The 19251-nt window shown below is 61.9% G+C and overlaps 4 protein-coding genes across 4 annotated transcripts in view; 2 read left to right on the forward strand and 2 right to left on the reverse strand.

Annotated features, from left to right (window-relative positions):
- The window catches only part of FKBP5 (FK506 binding protein 5), a 24012-nt gene extending 13993 nt beyond the window's left edge, over positions 1–10019 (reverse strand). Inside the window, exon 1 of the mRNA XM_026053261.1 lies at positions 10002–10019. The gene's annotated coding sequence lies outside the window, so the exon portion shown is untranslated. The remainder of the gene's footprint in view (positions 1–10001) is intronic.
- A 4213-nt stretch (positions 10020–14232) lies between these two features.
- ARMC12 (armadillo repeat containing 12) lies at positions 14233–15671 on the forward strand. Its single transcript, XM_026053106.1, has 6 exons — positions 14233–14389; positions 14457–14596; positions 14678–14812; positions 14886–15059; positions 15134–15205; positions 15297–15671. The coding sequence occupies exons 1-6, from the start codon at positions 14233–14235 to the stop codon at positions 15669–15671; spliced, it is 1053 nt and encodes a 350-aa protein (XP_025908891.1).
- Positions 15672–15780: 109 nt separating this feature from the next.
- On the reverse strand, positions 15781–16362 carry CLPS (colipase). Its single transcript, XM_026053107.1, has 3 exons — positions 16273–16362; positions 16010–16132; positions 15781–15927 (listed from the first exon to the last, which is right to left on the reverse strand). Exons 1-3 carry the CDS (start codon positions 16360–16362, stop codon positions 15781–15783), a joined length of 360 nt encoding a protein of 119 aa, XP_025908892.1.
- Positions 16363–17461: 1099 nt separating this feature from the next.
- Positions 17462–19238, forward strand: LHFPL5 (LHFPL tetraspan subfamily member 5). The gene is made up of 3 exons (XM_026053194.1): positions 17462–17945; positions 18213–18449; positions 18728–19238. The coding sequence occupies exons 1-3, from the start codon at positions 17534–17536 to the stop codon at positions 18745–18747; spliced, it is 669 nt and encodes a 222-aa protein (XP_025908979.1). The 5' UTR covers positions 17462–17533; the 3' UTR covers positions 18748–19238.
- Positions 19239–19251: the final 13 nt, after the last annotated feature.

Raw genomic sequence — 19251 nt, forward strand, 5'->3', positions numbered from 1 at the left:
AAAAAAAAAAAAAAAAGGCAAAAAAAAACAGCAATGGCAGGAGAATGCCAGCTGTTTGAGCAGATAAAACGAAATTTCACAGAAAGGCCGTAAGAAACGGTGCTTGGAGTGATCGGCTGCGCAGAGGCCCCACTGCAGGGCAGAGAAGGGCTGGCGGCGGCGGCACGGGACGGGACACGGAGGGCCAGGGAGTGGGCACGGGGGAACTGGCCAACCCWAACACCACCAGGACATCAGAAAGGTTTGGCAGCTTGGGCGGGKTTTCTGTTTTGTTTTTTTCTTTTGCATTTATTTTTAACAGGAAAGTTTCATCAAGCTGGAAGACAGAACGCACGCGTAAAGTTAAGGCCGCAACTGGAAGCTCCTTGTGCGAGGAGCTTGTCCTTGTCCCTCGGGCGCGCTGAAAGGGCCACTCTCCCGTCAAAGRCAGAGGCGCGGAAACGCTGCCCCATTACAGAAGAGCCTGGAGTTTCAAAATACCTTTTTCCTGACAGTTTTCCAGGTTGCAGGGCTCGGTTTTGGTGGTCCCGCGTAAGCAGGGAACCGCGTGACACAGAATTAGAAAGCAGTGTTTCTTTTCCGACGTGAAACAGATCCACTTAAGTCACTAGAATTGCAAAACTTTCCCGCAGGCTTCGTTGTGGAGGCTGATGCCGACCAGCGGGAGAAATCATTCATTTGGGGCGTCAGAAACAGAAAAGGAAGGGGGTTTTCAGCTTTTAAGGCAGAGAAGTCGTTGCTGTAAGAGCACGAGGACACTTGTGTGCCCAGCGTCGGAGGGGAAGGGCTGAATCGGAGTCTGCCCCAAACACAGGAAACCGGCCAGACACAAAGGGCTCCGCGTGGCCGGAGCCGCCGGAGCCGCGTGCAGGGCTCAGGGCTCACGGTGGCACCGAATGATGCCAGGGCATCTCCCCCCGTTTGGCAACACCCAAAATGCCCTAACGAGGAGAACAGCATCATGCGGGGGAGCCCCCGCGGCCACGTGTGCAGCTCCTGCGAGAGGGAGCAGCGGTGGAAAACGCGGTGGGACACGGGACGGGATGCAGGTGCGCAGGGGGCTGCTTCCCACGGCCGGCGAGCGCGGCCACGCGCCCGTGCCCGGCTCCCGCGGGCGAGCGGAGCGGCGGGAACGCCGGCCCGTGCGACGGCCGCCCCATTGCACAGCGCCTCTGCAAAACACATTGGCCGAGGGGCTCGCTTGGAGATGCGGGATCAGCCTCGGAGCCAGACGCTCCCAGGGTCCGCAGGATGGCCACCGCCGCGACGCAGGAGCAGCCTGTGCTGGCTCCCCATTGCTAAATCACACCAAGAGACATCTAAAAATACCTTCCACGCATCCTCCTTATTATTTCTGTACGTAAGCAATTACTGTAGTCACCCAGGGAAGCCGTCCAAGGCGAGTGGGAGGGGAGGGCGCCTGCGTCACGAGCAGTGGGAGGGATGGAGCCCGCGAGACCGGCTATTAAGATGTGGTCCACGTTATGAAAGAGCTCGGGAACCTGCAGCTCGCAAAAAAACAGAACGTCCCCAACTGCATTTAAGGAATATTGTGGTTGCTGCAGCTCGGAGCGGCCCCGTGGAGCGGGGAGGGCTGGCCAGGCTCCCYGATGCCGACTGATTTGGAGCAATCGGTTGCAGGAAAGTGGCTGCTCCCCGGGATTTAAATCCCGTCCCCCGGCACAGGCAGGCGGGGACGCGCGAGGGGCTTCGGTGACACCGRGGGTGTCACATGCCTGAAGCTCCCCACTGTGGAGCATTCTCAGGCCAAACGAGGGGAATTGTCCAAAGCCAACATATCCCGGCATTCCCGACGGACTTACCCAAACGCATCCCTCTCTGGCGCCTCCGGAGGGTCCCGCGTGCTCCGGAGTGCCCGGGAGAGGCTGCAAGTGGAACCCGGGATCCGGTCCCAGCCGCTCCACAAGCTTCCACGAGACGGGAGCGCGGAATTCGGATGGGGAAGGAAAAAGGAAGGTGACAGGCAAACTGCAGAGCCCTCCTTGGCCCCTGCCAGTGCTCAGGCCGCACAGACCACGTGTCCTGTTCGCTACGGTGCAAAAACGTACCATTTCTGTGGGTTCCTAAAGAAAGCGACATTTTCTYTTATTACTATTTGTTTGTTTTCCATTAGTCCCCGCTCTCCAGATGATCCACAAATTCAGCGCAACTGTTTAATCTGCAATTTAGCAGTGCTAATAAACAAGTCTTAAAATGCAGGCAAAAATCTATAGGCTTCGACATCTGGGCAGAATTTTTCCTTCAAGTGCAACTACTTAAACCTTAATTAATTTGAAATACCTTTAACAACCCCTAGCTGAGGGGAGCAGGCAAGGGGGCCTGCGAGGCCGCTCCGGATGCGCACGCGAGACACAGATTTAATGCAAATTCCACAGCAAATCCGAAGTCAGAGGCAAGGCTCCGGAATCTGGCTCGCTTTGAGTGTCGCTAGGTAAAAATAAAATCCTAGATTTGCTCAAAAGCACAACCTGGATAAAAAAATTAAAAATAAAGCAATAAAGCAGTAACGACCAGTTCGGTCCCCCAGGAGCACCGGGCCGTTAGCGCGAGCGAGCAGGGAAGCCGCCGGCCCAGGGCACGTTTCCTGCCGCCAGGAATCCCCCCGGCTCATCCCGCGCTGACAGCAGCTCCCGGCTCCTCCAAGCTCCGCGCTCCCGCATCGGCTGATGGAAAATCCCAGAGGAGCCGGTGCCGCGCGAGCCGCCCGGGACTCCCAGGGCCTCTCCTCAGCCTGTGCCGTGGCCGGAGCTTGGCCTCTTTGGAGGCCGTCGCAGCCCCTGCCAAGTGCGGCACCGCGGCGCTCATGGAACAAACAGGCGGCTCGAAATAGAATGGGAGCTTTTCAAGCCATGGGGTTTGGGGAGTAATTTTTTCCCCCCCTTTTCCTTCTCCGCTTGTGCTTTCCAAACAAAACCCCATCCTAGAAAACACAATTCTAGGAAAACGCAGGCTCCGCGGTACAGATGCAGGCTCCGCTCGGCCTCGTTCCGAGGAGCGCTTGGGYTGTCCAGGCTGCGCGCAGCGCGGCTGCTGCTCCCGGCGAGGCGCGGGGGCTGCAGCTGCGCGACCCGCCGCGAGGACACGCAGGTATCGCACATGCTCGAGTTTCACCAAACCCGCTCGGCAAGCAGCCCCGGCCACATTTCCTAGAAATCAGCATACCAGGAACTTTCCAGCTCCAAATGGAAACGTAATTTTTGCAGATCTCTCTTGGACGCGAGCGGGAGGCGGCGGGAGAGGAAAAACAACAGAGCTGGCGCCGGCGGCAGAGGCGGCTGCGGAGCGACGGGGGGCCGGGAGGCGACGCGTCCCGACACTCACGGGGAGGTTCGTGCACCAAAACCCCACTGCTCTGGATAAGGGTTTAACATGGAGAAGGGAGTTGGAATCCCACCTTATTCTTCAAGCTAGGAAAAATCGGCTTTGCTCCTCTGTATGGAGGGGCCAGGAAAGCCAGGATACGCAGGACACAAGAGAAAAAGCGGCTCCTCCTCAGCCTCTGGAGGCTCTGGGAAAGGAAGGCGGCATGAGAGGCCGGGGCTGCTCCCAAGTGCAGCAGATCCAAGGGCACCCAGGCGGCTCCAGGGTTCCCTTCCCGACTGCTCGCAGTGCCTTTGGGCGCGCACCACAGCTGTCATGGAATGAGGGCCCGTGGCCCCTCTAACAGCAGCCGTCAGGAGGGAGCCGCAGGAGCCGCGGTTTGCCGGGGCACAAGCTGCAACCTGGATTCCCAAACAAATCCCAGAGCCGTCTCTGCCACCCGGGCTTCCCAGCAGAGCCGCAGCTCCCCGCTCGGCACGGGGACACTGAAACGCGTCAGGAATAAAGGGCACTTTGCTCGTCAGGGGGAAGATTCCTCCGCCGGGCCGGCCGTGCGAATCTGATAAAAAGCCATCTCCAGCCTGGCCTTACTTCATTAGTCATCTATTTGGAGATCTGACTCGCTTCCCAAGCAGGCACATAGTGTTCCTCCTGAAACCACTTCAAGATTAGAGACGCGCGGGCAGCTCCAAATAAACTCCAGCTCCATCCCAGACATACATCTGCCCTAATGTTATACATATGGCCTCGAAGGGACGGGGAAAACCACCTCGTAGGTTTAGCAATATCGGGGGAATTTTGCTTCCCTGGCAGCAGAGCTGCTCGAATCTACGAGGTTCTGATCAAGCAGAGTATCAGGGCAGAGACGTGCACTTCCAGAACGTGTCACAGTTTGAAATTTTATATATATATATATGAATATATATATATTTTATATATATATATAAATATATAAATATATAAATATATAAATATATAAATATATAAATATATAAATATATAAATATATAAATATATAAATATATAAATATATAAATATATAAATATATAAATATATATACACCCCTCCCACCTATGGATTATATAGGCGACCACAGCACCATGCTACAAGCACGTCGGCTCACACGGGGCAACGGTACGCACGTGCCAACAGCGTTCAGCCTTTCCGACGTCCCCTCCAAGCCCCCTGGCCCCCACAGGAAAGCCCTGTGGGATTTAGCAGCCGGGGGTTCTGGTTCGGAGAGGAACGAAGCGGGGCCAGGAGCCRCAGGAGGCGGCGCTGCGGGCGGGCGCGCGCGTTCTCGGCGCGCTCGCTCGTCGCTCTGCCTGGATAACATCTTCCAGCCTCCGAAGTGGGTTCAGTTCGTCTCCAAATCGCAACAAGCTCTTAAAACGAATGAAAGGAACCAAGGCCTCGGCGGGAGCGYGTGGGCCCGGCCGCCCCGCGCTGCCCGCCCGAGGGCGGCCCCGGCGCTTCAGGCCTCCACGCGGGCCTACAACAAATAATTTGCCTCTTTAACAGGTTATTTAGCGAGGCAGCGGTAACGAAGATGCCTCTGGCTGCAGTTTTTCCAGGTTGCTTCAAAACAGGGGCTCGCACRGACAGAGGTGCGTTCACCGAGCCCCCAGCACCCCGTGCTACAAGGGGGCCCATAAGGTCCCAAATCCTTAACTAACGCCCGGAGCCGCCACGGGAAAAGCCCCAACAGACCTTTGCCACGTGGGTTTTTAGGGAGCCCACGTGCAAGCCAGGAAAACGGTTCCCACTTTCCTGGGTGGGTGACAGAGCCTTGGAGGGCTGCAGGGAACACGCAGGGACGCCCAATGCTTTCATAAGGAAGGGTTATACAACGGGACGGGTTAAAAACCACCGCGGGCAGGTTATATAAGTCATCTTTACAGAGTGAGAAGTACTCGACACCCAGGGCCCGCTCCCTGGCTCCCGCTCCGGGGTTTTGCCATCCCAAACGGGCCGGCTGCTGGGAGGGGGCTCTTTCCCCCAGGAGGAACAATTATTCCCGCACCCACAATATATTTGCTATATATGTATACATTAGTTATAATCCCACCTCCTTGAGCCGCGTGGGCACGAACGATGCATAAATCCTTTGTGTTAAGAAAGAAACCCAGCAATTCCCGGCGTGTTTTGAAACACAGGGCTCCTCCGGAGCCAAAGCAGGTTTCCTTGGAGAGGACAAGGAAATGCCAGGAGCAGCAACTCGCTTTCCTCCAAACGAAGGAGGAGCCCTGCCTGGAAAAAGGGAGGTGGCACTGGGAATGCTGCCAGCCCGGCTCGCGCATATTCCCGGCCCCAGGGCGCTTATCCCCCAGGATTTGAGGACCGCTTCATGTCGGAGTTAAGATCCAGAGCTGGAAAAAAGCAGGCGAGCCCATTTTCCCCATCGGATCCGCAAGGAAGAGCCGGCAGGAAGGTGCCTGCTGGCAGCCCGGGAAGCCTCGCATCCCGGGAACGCTTCCCACCGGCACCGGGACAGCAATCCAGCACGGGTATTTGCCACCCAAACCCAACGGGGCTTCCTAGAGTCAGCTTTATTTAAGCAAAGGGCAAAGACTTAACCTCAAACACATCAAAACAGGCATGCTTCTAGCCAGGCTCATTTTCTAAAAGCCAACCCGTTATTTATGAGCGCAGAACGTCTCAGCCGGGAGGGGATTTCACTGCAGCCCCCCAGCCCACCCGGCCGCCCGCTTTCCCACCTCGGCATCTTCCCTGTTTTCAGAGCCAGCCGCACACGCAGAATTACKTATGTCGAGCACAACTGCAGCTTATGGAAACAGCTCCCCAGCTGCGCCACAAAGTGAGCTTCTATCAGCAACTCGTACGTTGTGCTGCTCACGCCTGACTTTTCACGTCCGTGAATGTAAAGAACAACATTTTATTTATATATATATATATATATGATATATGGAACGTATTATTTCCCAACAGTGGGAATGAAACACAGAGGTTAGAGCTCCGCTGCTCCCTCAAGAGGCAGGTATAAATGTATAAATGCATGAATTCTCGGCCAGGAAAAGGTGTTTTGCCCCAATTTAAATATCCAAAAGCCTCTTCTTCAAAAAGTGATTTTTTTGCACAACCCTCTTGCCAAAATATCCCCTCTCTAGCGCTCGGCTCGTGCCCCTATGGTGCTTCCCTATGGCCACTTGYTATAGCGGTACTTGCACCCACCCTGCGGGGATCTTCCAACTTCTCTGACTTTAAAGCTATTTTTTAATATTAATGTGGCGTATAAGTAACCGGGAAGCCCACTGCAAGTCAGGAAGTCATCTCCTTTCCCTGCTGCTAAATTATTCCCTGCAATTGCAATTCTAAGCCGTGCCTGCTCTTTTACAGAAAGCGCTTGGAGCTGTTTTCCAAGCCCCGAGTGAGGGATCCACGGAGCAGGGCATTAAAGATTTACACTGGAGTTGTGCAACCGCCGGGGATGCTTTGGGAACGTGTTTACCTGCCGCTCCCGCCGGCCACATCCCACCGGCCGGAGCCTCACGCCCGTTTCGGGAATGGGAGTTATCCGCGTCCGGGAGCGCTGGGCATAACGATCCGCTCTGCGTGACGGCTCGGGAAGCGCGGAGCTCCCGAGGAACCAGCACAGCCTCCAGCTCACCCACGTTCACACAACACCCCCTCGTCTGACGGCACCAAAAGAAAAACCCATTTAGGTAAAAACTGCTAAAACACAGCTCTGTTTCTCCCTGTCCTCACCGGGCAGGTGATTCTCCGCACACTTTATTACAGAGCGCTCTCTTCCGAGCCAGGAACGACAGCAGCAGGGAGAYGACTCGCGAGATGGACAGAAATCCCAATCCCGAGACACCTTCCACCGAGCTCTGGGCAACCCGTGTCCTGCCGCGCCGCTCTCACGCACAGCATCTTCACAAGCCCGTAATTAAAACCCACCTAATTACACAGCACCGTGCCAATGTTCCCCAACAATACGCTTCGGTGCAGGCTTTCCAGAAGCCTCCTTCTGGCAGCCCTTGCTCACCCTGTTTAGTTTCCTTGACATTAAAAGATTGGGATTTTTTCCTCCTTGAGGATTGTCCTTTTCCAGTTCTTCTTAGTGGGAGAGTTTTTACTAGCACTGGGAAAGGACTTTGAAATAACCCAAATACGTAGGTGCTGCACAGAGCTGGGAAGCTGGAATTCCCTTAGTTTTAAAAAAGCAATCCAATCTAATGAAGAGGGCGAGGAAGCAGCAGCCACGCGTTTTCCCTGCTGCAGGGCAGGGACCCCAAGCACTTTGGGCAGAGCCAGCGGTAACTCTCCCCATCCCAAAACATCTTCCTTTGCACRCATTCCCCCCCGGACAAAGCAATGCTCCGACTTGCAGCCTTGCCCCGGAGATGCCTCCTCTCCCTTMGGCATCACTGGCAGCCCAAATCTTCCCAAATTACCACTGGATTTGGGGCAGGAGCCCCTGGGAGGCYGCCCAGGCCGCCTGGCGAGGTCCCTCGTCCCCACGGCACCCTCCTCATCCCYGCAGCCCCCCTCAGTGCCCCAAGGCGCGGGGGCCGCAGGAGCCGCCACCTCCGATCGGAGGATTCAGCAGGAGCCGTCGCCTCCRCCCAGTTCCCCAGAAACCTGCCTGCTTTTCCCTCTTCTTGGTGCCATCACAGGAGCTCTGCTCGTTCTGCTCGTCRCGAATCTCCGCAGAGCCTTCCAGAGATGCAATGGTGCCTCCGTCCACCAACCGCCTCCTTCGCGGTCGGCCCCGCTCCAGGCCCCTTCCTTCTCCTGGTGACTGCCTTTTCCCACCCCATCCSCACTGCCCACAGCCCCCATTGCGGGTTCCCGATCTGCCTCATGCTGCTCCTCCATCGCGCCCCGTTCCTGACACTCCAGCCCCGCTCCCAGACGCTCTTAGCGCTGCAGAAGGAAAACAGTCGTTCCTCCCAGTCCCCCTACTCCGAGTTTTAACCCTCTGTGGGCACTTCCTCTGCTTACGCGCCCTCCGGCCGCTGTACTGTGTCTGCCACCAGGAATAAAAACCCATGTGTTTCAGACCGCAATCCTCAACGCGCCCAATCAAAACGGAAAGCAAATCCTTAGCTAAAATTCGGACRGGAGACTTCGCCCTTTGGGCGCAGCAGCTCGCAGCTCTGCGGAGGCCGCGGATGAAGGGCAGGTTGMGGAGGTGCGGCCGGCCCTCGGATGGGTCTGCGCTGCCTTCCCGCCACGCACAGGGCCGGCGCGGCGAGGGCAGCACCACGGCTCCCGCACACGCCGTGCCGCCGAGCAGCAACCCCAGCTCCTAGCACGGATTTGGTCCCCCGACGGACGCCCCAACTCCACCTAACGGCTCTTTACGCAAAAGTCGCATCTCAACAAACGTCACCTTCAAAACCCGACTCCCCCCAGTCCTCTTTTTGAGGAATGGGGCTGCGGCGGCTTCTCAGACGCAGCCTTTGGTGCGCCGCGCTCACCCYACGGAAGGGAGCTCCCCGCAACGGCAGCTCCGCCGCGGCGCCCGCAGCACCGACCGCCCTGCTCAATGCGCGCAGCTCCCGGCGGGGCACAAAGGCGGCCGGCGTCGGGGTGCGGAGCACAGAGCCTGGAGCACAGAGCGCGGCCGCCGTCGGAGCGCGGAGCCCAGAGCACAGAGCCCGGAGCGCGGCCGCCGTCGGAGCACGGAGCACAGAGCCCGGAGCACAGAGCGCGGAGCGCGGCCGCCGTCGGAGCGCGGAGCGCGGCCGCCGCCTCCCAGGGCTCTGCCAGCTCTGTTGCGGCGGCACCACCGCGCATCTGAACATGCAGTTACACCCGGGATAACCATAGGGAGACCATCCCGTTCACTGCTCCTAAGAGGACCGGAAAAGACAGCGGGAGCTTATAGGAAAAAAGAAACTTCGTTTTCCTCRGGTAACCCACAGTAATTAATCCAAATGAGGTTATATATTTGTGTTTACACTCTGCAGGATATTCCTGGTAGATGGCAAGAGAGGAAACAGCAGCACCCTGGCACAGAAGCCCCGTTCTGTGAGGGGTCTMTGCATTCGCACCAGGGAGAGGCAACGGGCGCCGCAGGTGCCGAGGGGCACGAGGTGGGACGGACACGGCGCGCGGCCCCGGACACGGCCGCACCAGCGGGAGGGCACGCTGGGCCRCCCGGCGCCCCACGGCTCGGGAACGGGTGATTTTCCGCACGCAGATCCCGCGGCCCGGGGGCRAACGTGGCCTCTCCACTGGGCCTCTCCACCGCGAGGGCCCAGGGATGAGCGGGGAAACCCGCCGGGCCCCCAGCCCCACGCGCACCCCCGGCAGCTGCAGACCGTCACGGGGCTCCCGCGGGCCCACATAACACCTCCTATAGACCGTATAGGCAGCTCCACGCGGACCCACGCAGGGCCCCACACGCCCCTTGTGCCAGCCCCACACCGCCCCGCCAGCCCCACTGCAGGTCCCCTCGGGCACCGCACGCAGCGGGACCCCTCGCAGCCCCACAGCCGGGCCCGTCAGCGCCGCACCGAGCCCCCGAGCCACACGGCGCTCCGCACAGGGGCTATCCCGCACCCACCACGCACGATGCGGTCCCCTCGGCCCCAGAGCGACCCCCCCGGCTCACAACCGGCCCCCGTCCCGCCGCGGGGCCCCGCCAGCCCCCGCAGGTGCCGCGCTCGGCGCCCCGCCGCCCTACCTGCCGCTGCCGCCCGCGCCCGCCGCGCCGCGCCGCGCCGCCCGCCGCGAGTGGCCCCGCGCGCCCGCGCCGGCCCGAGCGCCCCCGGCCGCCGCGCCGCGCCGCGCCCCTCCTGCCGCCTCCTATTGGCCGTCCGACATGCCCGTCTCGGCCCGCGACTCCCGCAGCCCCTTCTCATTGGCTCTGCCGGAGACCGTATGTAAATGAAGGGGGTTTCGCCCCGCCCCTGCCGTGCCCCGCCCCGCGCACTTGCCGGGCAGCGGCGGCGGGACCCGGAGCGGGACCCGGAGCGGGACCCGGAGCGGGACCCGGAGCGGGACCCGGAGCGGGACCCGGGCGGCCGTGCAGGGCCCGGGGGGCCGTGCAGGGCCCAGGGGACTATGCACTGCCCGGGGGGCCGTGCAGGGCCCGGGGCTCCATTCAGGGCTCGGGGGGACCGTGCAGTGTCCGCGGAAGCTGTGGAATGCTTGGGGGTCCATGCACAGCCCGGGGTGTCCGTGTAGTGCCCGGGGCAGGCTGGGCAATGCCCCGGGGTCGGTGCGATGCCCCGGGGGCACCGTGCGATGCTCCAGGGAGCTCTCTGCAATACTTGGGGCCTCCATGCGAGACCTGGGAGTCGGTGCTGTGCCCAATGGGCCTCGTGCAGTGTCTCTGGGGKGCTCTGTGCAATGCCATGACGGGGGGAATGGGGGGGTCCGGCCTCATGCAAGGCCCGGGGTGGGGTCCAACACTCCGCATCCCCCTACAGGACCCCGTTCACCCCATGCAGCACCCAAGGACTTCCAATCCGGACCACGGCACCCACCAAAACCGCGGCGCCGCTGGGAAGCAGAGCAGCAGCTTTTCCAAGGCTGGCACCTGGATTCTGCCGCTTTGCACCACTAAAACTGGCAGTCTCCTTGTTTCGCAGGAAATAATAATTAAAAAAGCAAAATACTTGGCACATGTCTTATTTGTAGGAGTCCTTTGGAGTTGGCTGCCTGTTGAAAAAGAAAATAAAAGTTCAAAAAGCTGGGAGAGTCACAGCTTGGCTTTCCTGGGGTCACCCCGACACGCCAGGGCCAGGCTGGAGCGGCCGGGATGCTCCAAAGCTCCTTAGGCAAAATTGGGGGCATTTTAAAGGAAGGGGAGCGTGTGTCCTCCCAGGACGYGGATAGGATGGAAAGGTGCTTTGCACCTGTGCAGGGTGCCGGGGCATTTTATCCTTGGAGAGTTTTATCCCTGGAGCATTTATCCCTAGATATTTTAACCTTGGAGTATTTTGTTCTTGGAGCAGTTTATCCTCACAGCATTTTATCCTTGTTGCATTTTTCTCCTCACAGCATTTATCCATGGCACATTTCACCCATGGAACATTTTATTCTGTGGAGCATTTTATCCCTAGAGTGTTTTATTTCTAGAGCGTTTTCTCCTTGGAGCATTGTGTCCCTGGAGGGCTTTATCCAAGTGGCATCTGGGTGCTGCAAAACTGGGACATGCCAGGCAGAGGCTTGGGTGCTCCAGGAGCAGCTGGGAAAAATCCTCTAAAAACACCCAAATCAGAGCTGYGACGGGGTCCATGTGGGGTGAAATGCTCTGAAGGCATCTTGCAAAATGCTCCGTGCCTCCACGCACTGCGTGGGGGTCCCAAACGTGCCCTCTCGCTGCCTCCTGTAACCCAAGCTCTGAGGAAATCTGCTTGTCGGGAGCCAGAAATCCCGTAAATAATCTCCCAAGGCAGTGCCCGCTGCCAGGGGGACGCGTTGTTCCCCCCAGCCATCCAGCTGGCTGCACATGTCCTGCCACCGCCCCGAGGCCTCCATCCCGCCCCGCGTGGAAGAAACAGCACGAAAAAAAAWCCCTGGAAAATCCCCGAGTGCCGAAAATCTGGGAGAGGGGATAATTTTATGCACCCRTGCCTTTCTCCAAAAATAACCCGGGTTAATTGGCCTTCAGCGCTGGGGAGTGAGCAAGGGGGAGAAGGGCCTCCCGCCCGGCTTGGCCTCAGAAACTGCATCACAGAATCTCGGTGCACGTGGCACATCAAAGGAAATCGTGTGTTTTCAGGTGTCTTCTATTACTTGCWTTTTCTTGGCTGCTGTCATCGCGCTCCCGGGTAAAGCGATGGCTCTGGGTGCTGAATCCCGGGTGGGAAGCGGCAAAGGGCAAAACTTGGCTCCCCACGGCTGGAAGGAGGAGAAGCTTTCCTGGGATATTTCACCCTGGAAAAACCATTACAATAAATTAATAAATAAATTAAATAATCAATAAGCAACTTGTGCTTGCAGACTGGCAGGTGGGATAGCCGGGAAAGGCTCCTTGGCCGCTCTGGGCGCTGCCGACGGGCTCCGCGGGGCGCGCAGCAGCAGGATGCAGMAGGACCTGCAGCGGATGAATCAAGCCTGGCTCTGGAGAGCGCTTGGCCCGGCGCCACTTCGAACACAAAGTACATTCCGGCCTGGACGTGGCAAAGTGCACTGAGCTCCCTTGGGYGCCAGGATGCTCCCATGGGCCCCAGGCACGCTGCTCCCGCAGGGATCCCACCCRGGGCTCCACTCGAGGAGCTTTGCAATGAGGGCGTCTCGCCACTCGCTTTGGGTGGTGTTTAACCGCTCCAAATAGATAATAACTGGATCTTCACAACGGAGGCAGCATCGTGGGGCGCGCGCGGCCGGCACGCACCTCCCCACAGAGAGCGGGCGCCCCGGGCTGCGGTGAAGCCGCGCGGGCGCCGGCGCCACGCCAGCGCCCCCGGCGCGGGGCCGCCCTGTCCCGGGCATCAGGGAACAGGCTGACTCAGCAGCCGGGCAGGCGGCCCCGGCGCGAGGAGCCCCCTCCGGACGCGGCTGGGCGCCGGCACCAGCCGCRCGGAGCGGCCGGCAGCAGCCGGGATGCCCGGAGCGCTGCTCTGTGCAGCCAAGGCCGGACTGCCCCTCCGGCTGCTCCTCCCGGGCTCCTGCAGCTCTTGCAGGGGGAAGCGGGAGTGGGGGAGCCTCGGGGCCAGCACCGGCCATCGGCGCCTCCAGCAAAGGCGAAGGGACCGGTGAGCAGCAGCCGCGATGGGCCCGGAGCAGAGCCCTCCCTGAGCGCTGCAGAGGGGGGAGGAAAAAGAGGGGGAAAAAAAGAGAGAAAAAATAAAGACAAAATTTTCCCCTCAGAGCAGCCGGGTGCAGATTTGGGTATTTCCATCTTTTCTTTCTTTTTTTTTTTTTTTTGCAGCCAGCATCCCAGCTTCTGCCAGCAGCAGCTCAGGGTGCAAAAACCTTTGGGAAACGTTGCTCAGGGCAGGTTAGGAAAAATTAAGGGTGGAAAGAAAAATACCAAAAAAAGAAGGCAAAGAAAGAGCCGAAAAGGAGCTTGTCCTTCCGTGCGAGCCGGAGAAGGGTTAAAGGCGGTGAGAAGGAAAGGTGAAGGCCGCGGGCGGCAGGAAAGGGGGGAGGCGGCCGCGGCGCAGGCGGGCGGCGCGAGCGGGAACAGAACATCCTGTACCCGCGCGGCCAAAACAGCCCGGCCGCGGCGGGGGGGCCGCCGGGGAGCCCCGGCCAGGACGCGCCGSSYGSCGGGGCCGCCCCGCCRGCACCCATGGGTGCTGCTGTTGTGCCTTGCGGGGGCGGGTGCAGCGGTGCCCAGGACTCTGCTACGGCGCTTCGGCTTCCTCCTCCTCCTCCTTGTCCTTGTCCTCGTCCCTGCTGGTGTTTCGTGCCCCAGTGCTGCCGGCGCAGGGGAGCATCGGGCTGGGCTGGGGTGCCCCTCACTGGCTGCCCCCCCTTGCTTGGCTCCCTTTAATATGGAGTTCACTCGGGGGCTGCCAAACACAGACCCCCTGCCACTAAATATATAGGGCTGGGCTGGCCAAGGCCACCCACCGTGTTCCTCCCCCAACCCCCCATTCCCACCCCTTCATTCCAGCCCCTCTCCAAACCCCCCCATAGCAAGTGGGGGGCAGAGGCTGGGGRCCCCTCCGCGCTGCAGGGGGACACATGGCACCCTGCCCCCCAGGGCCGAGCCACTCTGGTGGCCGCGTGGGGGGGCCCGGTGTGTGCGGGGTCCCCGCGGCTGTGTCCAAGCCACAGCTACGCCTGGCCAGCACTGGCACCSCCGGCAGCATTGCGGTGGTGGGGGCATCACCCCTGGGCTGCCTAATGCCCCCCAAGAGCTTCCCGGCAGCCCCCCGGGGCTCCACGTCCCCCCCCGTCCCGTCGCCCCAGCTGAGGGTGTCCCTGAGGTCACAAGGGGCCTGGCGGCGGCGGCGATGGGCGGCTCGGCCATGGCCGCCTGCTGGGACAAGTGGACAGGCCGCTACGTGCTCAGCGTGGCCACAGGCGCCGGTGCCGTCTACCTGCTCTACAGGACCATCCAGGCGGGGCTGAGCTGCCCCCCCGGCGGCGCCGAGCCCCCCAGCATCGCCCGTGAGTGCCCCCCTGCACCGCGCCGGCAGGGCCGAGCGGCCGTGCGGCGCTGACCGCTGCCCCGCAGGGCTGGCCATGGCACGGGACGGTGGCGACTCGCGGGAGCTGCGCAAGCTGCTCACGGCGCTGGGCCAGCGGCAGGACGGCTACGCRCGCAGCATGGTCCTCAACAGCATCACCCGCTGCGTCTACCTGCTGGAGGCCGAGGTAAGCGGCACCGGGGCGCACAGCGGTGGCGCTGGCACCCATGGGCACCTCACGGTGCCCACCACGCGKCGCTGCCCGCAGGCGACCGCCTGCACTGCCGAGGACATCCGCCTGGTGGCCTCCTGCCTGGAGGAGGGAGACAGGGAGATCGCCATCCAGGCGCTCAACGCCCTCAAGGCCTTCGCCAGCATCCGCAAGTTCCACGCACAGATCCAGGCAGGTCGGGGTGCCGGGGCACCGGGGTGCAGGGACTGGTGGCTGGGCTGAGCGGCACGGCCGCCCCGCGCAGGAGTACGTGCCCAAGGTGCTGGAGCTGGTGACGTCCACATGGGATGCGGAGATGCACGTGGCCGGGCTGCGGCTGCTGCAGGCGCTGCCGCTGCCGCCGCCGCTGGAGCCGCTGCTGCGCCGCGCCGTGCCCGCCCTCGTCGACTTCCTGCAGGCCGACGGGCCCCTGGCGCAGGTGAGGCCAACGCAGCCCCGGGTGCCGCAGGCCCCGCGGGAATCCCAGCACGGCCCGGGCCCTCCTTCGCACAGGTGCAGGTGCTCAAGCTGCTGGTGAAGCTGGCGCACAGGGAGGACCTGCTCTACGACATCCTCAACTGCCAGGTACTGGGCGGGCACGGGGGGACACGCGAAGCACCGGCACCCTCCTCTGTCCCCCGCCACGGATTAAAGGGGACCCCGGTGACGCCGGCAGGTGCAGCCCGACTTCCTGAGCCTGCTGCACGCGTCGCAGCCCGGCACGCTGCTGCGCGAGATGCTGCGGCTCGTGGAGGTGCTGCACGAGGGCAGCCAGCGGCCCGCGTTCCGCGCCGCGCGGCGCCCCTTYGGCGAGCGCTCGCTGCAGCGCGCGCTCTTCGGCGAGGACTCGCGCCTGGCCGAGCGCCTGCTCGCCGTCTTCGTGCACCCCGAGGAGGAGGTGCAGCTGCAGGCCTGCAAGGTCATCCTCAGCCTGCAGCTCGCCAAAGAGGACGCAGCCAACGGCAGTGCCGCGGGTGCTGATGCTGATTTCGAAACCACCTTCGGCTCCTTTGAGAGCTCCTTCTTTGAGGGCGCAGAGAGCACCAGCTAAGAGAGCAGCCCGCCAACTTGACCACCCCCAGCGCCCGTCCCCATCCCCTCCRTCCCTGTCCCCRTYCCCATGCGAAGATGCCACTCGGTGACTCAGCGYGAGATGCTCTTTACTGGTGGGGGTTGAGCGCTGCGCGGCCCCGCGGGTCCTCGCAGATGCCGTAGTTGGTGTTGGTGATGGCGCCCACGATGCTCTTGTCAGCTTCGCACTTCAGGCCGCTCTCGCAGGGACACTTGTAGTAGACGCCGTAGATGGTCTGTGGGGCAGAGGGCAGGGGTGTGGGGTGAGCAGGGGAGCCGGCGCCGCGGTCGGGGGGGACGCCCAGCACCCGGACGCACCTTGGGCGAGCACTCCTGCGTCTCGGCTGCCTTGGGCATGCAGCGCGCCAGGCTCAGCCCACTGTCACGGTGGCAGCAGCCGCTCTTGCACTGGGCGCTCTGCACGCAGAGCTCCCCCGTGTCCTGCAACACAGGAYGGAATCAGCAGGAACGCGGCCGTGCCAGGGCCGCTGGGCGGCGAGCGGCAGGGCTGCGGCGAGCGCAAGCCCTGGGCACGGCCGCCRTGGAGCTCCAGCGGCGCCCCGGCGAGCGGTGCCTCCTACCAGGTTGAAGATGAGGCCGCGCTCGTGCGGCGAGCCCAGCGCGCCGGCTGCCAGCAGCAGCAGCAGGCAGAGGAGCGGCGCTCTGGCCATGGTGGCATCCTGCGCCACCGCCACCACCCCCCTTTATAGCGGCGCCCGCCACCAGCTGACGTGGCCGCTCCTATTGCGCCCGACCCCTTGGCATGGCACCGTGCCAGGAAAAAGAACACCAGGGACACCCAGCGGCCACCTGACCCAGCCGGGGTTTTACCCTTGGCCTCTCACCTGCCACCTCCAGCACCGGTGCCTGGCGGAGCTGGATTCCCTTCAATGTGTCCAACCTGCCTGTGACTTCCATGGTGCCTGGGTGGCCACGGGAACAGCCCTTCCTTAGGGAAGCAGCTAAAAGCACCCAGGGACCTTGATGRAGGTGGCGCCGAGCGCACGAGCTCGTGTGCAGCAAGTGGGCGCTGAGCCAGGTGGCCCAGGACCTGCTGCCTGGCGGCAGACACTGCCCGTGGGCACCCGCTCTGCTCCGCTCCGCGGGGCCGCGGGGCTCGGGGAGGCGCCCCTGGGAACGGAGCAGCTTTGGCGCTGCTCTGGCAGGGATGAAGGCCATGAGGGGAACGCGGCCTGGCCAAGGCCTTTGAGCCCGCCGGCTGCTCCGTGGCAGCAACGCGGGACGGCCCTGGCATGACAGGGAGCGGGGCGGTCCCTGGGGCACATCCCAAGGTGCATCCTGGACAACACAGCACATCCCGAAGCGTGTGGTGCATCCCAGGGCACACGGCGCCTGCCAGGTGCCTGGCAGGGCCTGTGGGTGCCAAGGGTCCCTGGGGAACAAGCCACGCAGGCGGCAGGGGCGAAGGGGAACCCCAAGGCACAGGCACATCCCGGTGCCGGTCACAGCGCCGGGAGCACACGGCAGCCTGCGGCACACGCAGGGACGCACAGGCGCAGGCCGGGAGCATCCCAGGAGCAGCAGCTGCCGGGATCCCTCCCATGGCGCCGGGAGCAGCCCGGGGGGACGGAGGGACACGCGGCGGGGCGCGTGGCAAATCCCAGGCTCCTTGTGGAGGCACCGGGCGCATCCCGGTGCATCCCGGGGCTGGGACACGGCGGCGGGCGACAGCCCCCGGCGCATCCCGCGGCTCGTCCCGCCCGGGGGCGGTTCCCGGGGCGGGGCCTCCCGGCGCATCCCGGGGCTCATCCCCGCGCGGGGGCGGTTCCCGGGGCGGCGGCTCCCGGCGGCTCCCGGGCCGCGCTCCGGGCCGCGCGGGCGATGCCGAAGCTGCTGCCGGCGCAGGAGGCGGCGCGGATCTATCACACCAACTACGTGCGCAATGCGCGCGCCATGGGCGTCCTGTGGGCCCTCTTCACGCTCTGCTTCTCCATCCTCATGGTGGTGACCTTCATCCAGCCCTATTGGATCGGCGACAGCATCGACACGCCGCAGGCCGGCTACTTCGGCCTCTTCTCCTACTGTATCGGCAACGCGCTCACGGGCGAGCTCATCTGCAAGGGCAGCCCGCTCGACTTCGGCACCATCCCCTCCAGCGCCTTCAAGACCGCCATGTTCTTCGTGGGCATCTCCACCTTCCTCATCGTGGGCTCTATCCTCTGCTTCAGCCTCTTCTTCTTCTGCAACGCCGCCACCGTCTACAAAGTCTGCGCCTGGATGCAGCTGGCGGCAGGTGAGCGGGGCCGGGCGCGAGGGCACCCACCAGTGCCGGGGCCTCCCAGCACGGTGGGATCCTCTTCCTGGGCTGTGGGACACCTGAGACACCCGGTAACTTGGCCCCTACCTTTCTACACCACCTCTCACTTTAATAATTAATTAGCATTTAATAATTAAAGCAAGAAATGGCTCCGGATGGGGGTCTGGCTGCTCCAGGGCCCTTGCAAGGGCACCGGCTGCTCCTGCTGGTCTTGCGGGTGACACCAGCGTGCCCTGTTTGCAGCCACAGGGCTCATGATCGGCTGCCTCATCTATCCCGACGGCTGGGACTCGGCCGAGGTGAAGCGCATGTGCGGCGACAAGACGGACAAGTACACGCTGGGCGCCTGCACCGTGCGCTGGGCCTACATCCTCTGCATCATCGGCATCCTCGACGCCCTCATCCTCTCCTTCCTCGCCTTCGTGCTGGGTAACCGCCAGGACAACCTCCTCCCTTCCGATTTCAAAGTGGAAAATAAAGGTGAACGGGGCAAGCGAAACAGCTCGCTGCTAAAATACCGCGTTTTAAATACCGCTTCTTTTCATCCCCGATTTGCTGCCTCGCATGAGCTAGGATCGCTGTGCTGAGTGGGGAAGCACCTGCATGTGCACGCTGGGGTTCCTCCTCCTCCTGTTCACAAGGAGGAGTTACTTCCAGTTATTTCCTGCTATTCCTGCTGTTTTCCCCCCTTTCCTCRAGAGCAGGCCTGGAAACCCCCCCTGCTCCCGGTAACATCTTATCTCCCTTTTGCTTTGCAGAAGACGGCAACGAGGGATAGCGCCAGCAGTAAGCGGCGTTCAACAGCTCTCCCCTTCCTCCCCAAACACACCAACAGCAACSGGGCGTGCGGAGGACAACGCAGGGAGGGACGAGGGGACGGTGGCTCTGCGGCCACGGCGGCACCGCGCTTGGCCGCGGCTGCACAGGAAAGGCGCGTTCCTGCCGTGAGGAAGCAGACGTCCCTGCGAGGGGCAGGAGAGCCCCAAGGGCCACGTGTGGCCCCGCTCGGTGCTGGGGCGCCTACGCTCCCACCTCCAGCTCTTCTCCCGGCAGCAGCAGGGACCTTTATCTTTTCCTTTGAAATGACTTTTGCAGGAGCATTGAGCTTATCGCCTTCCATGGATTTTCTGCAGCTGCTTTGTTCCCGCAAGGGGCTGCTCCATGACCCCAGCTCCCGCCTGGGAAGAGCCCAGCTGCCCYGGGCACGGCCGCGGCTTCTTTGTACAGCAGCTTTCCAGAAAACGACTTCCGAATAAAAAAATAAAGTGACAAAAAAAAGTGG

This window comes from Nothoprocta perdicaria, unplaced genomic scaffold (genome assembly GCF_003342845.1).
Source record: "Nothoprocta perdicaria isolate Ctin4 unplaced genomic scaffold, notPer1 scaffold_97, whole genome shotgun sequence".
NCBI lineage: Eukaryota > Metazoa > Chordata > Aves > Tinamiformes > Tinamidae > Nothoprocta > Nothoprocta perdicaria.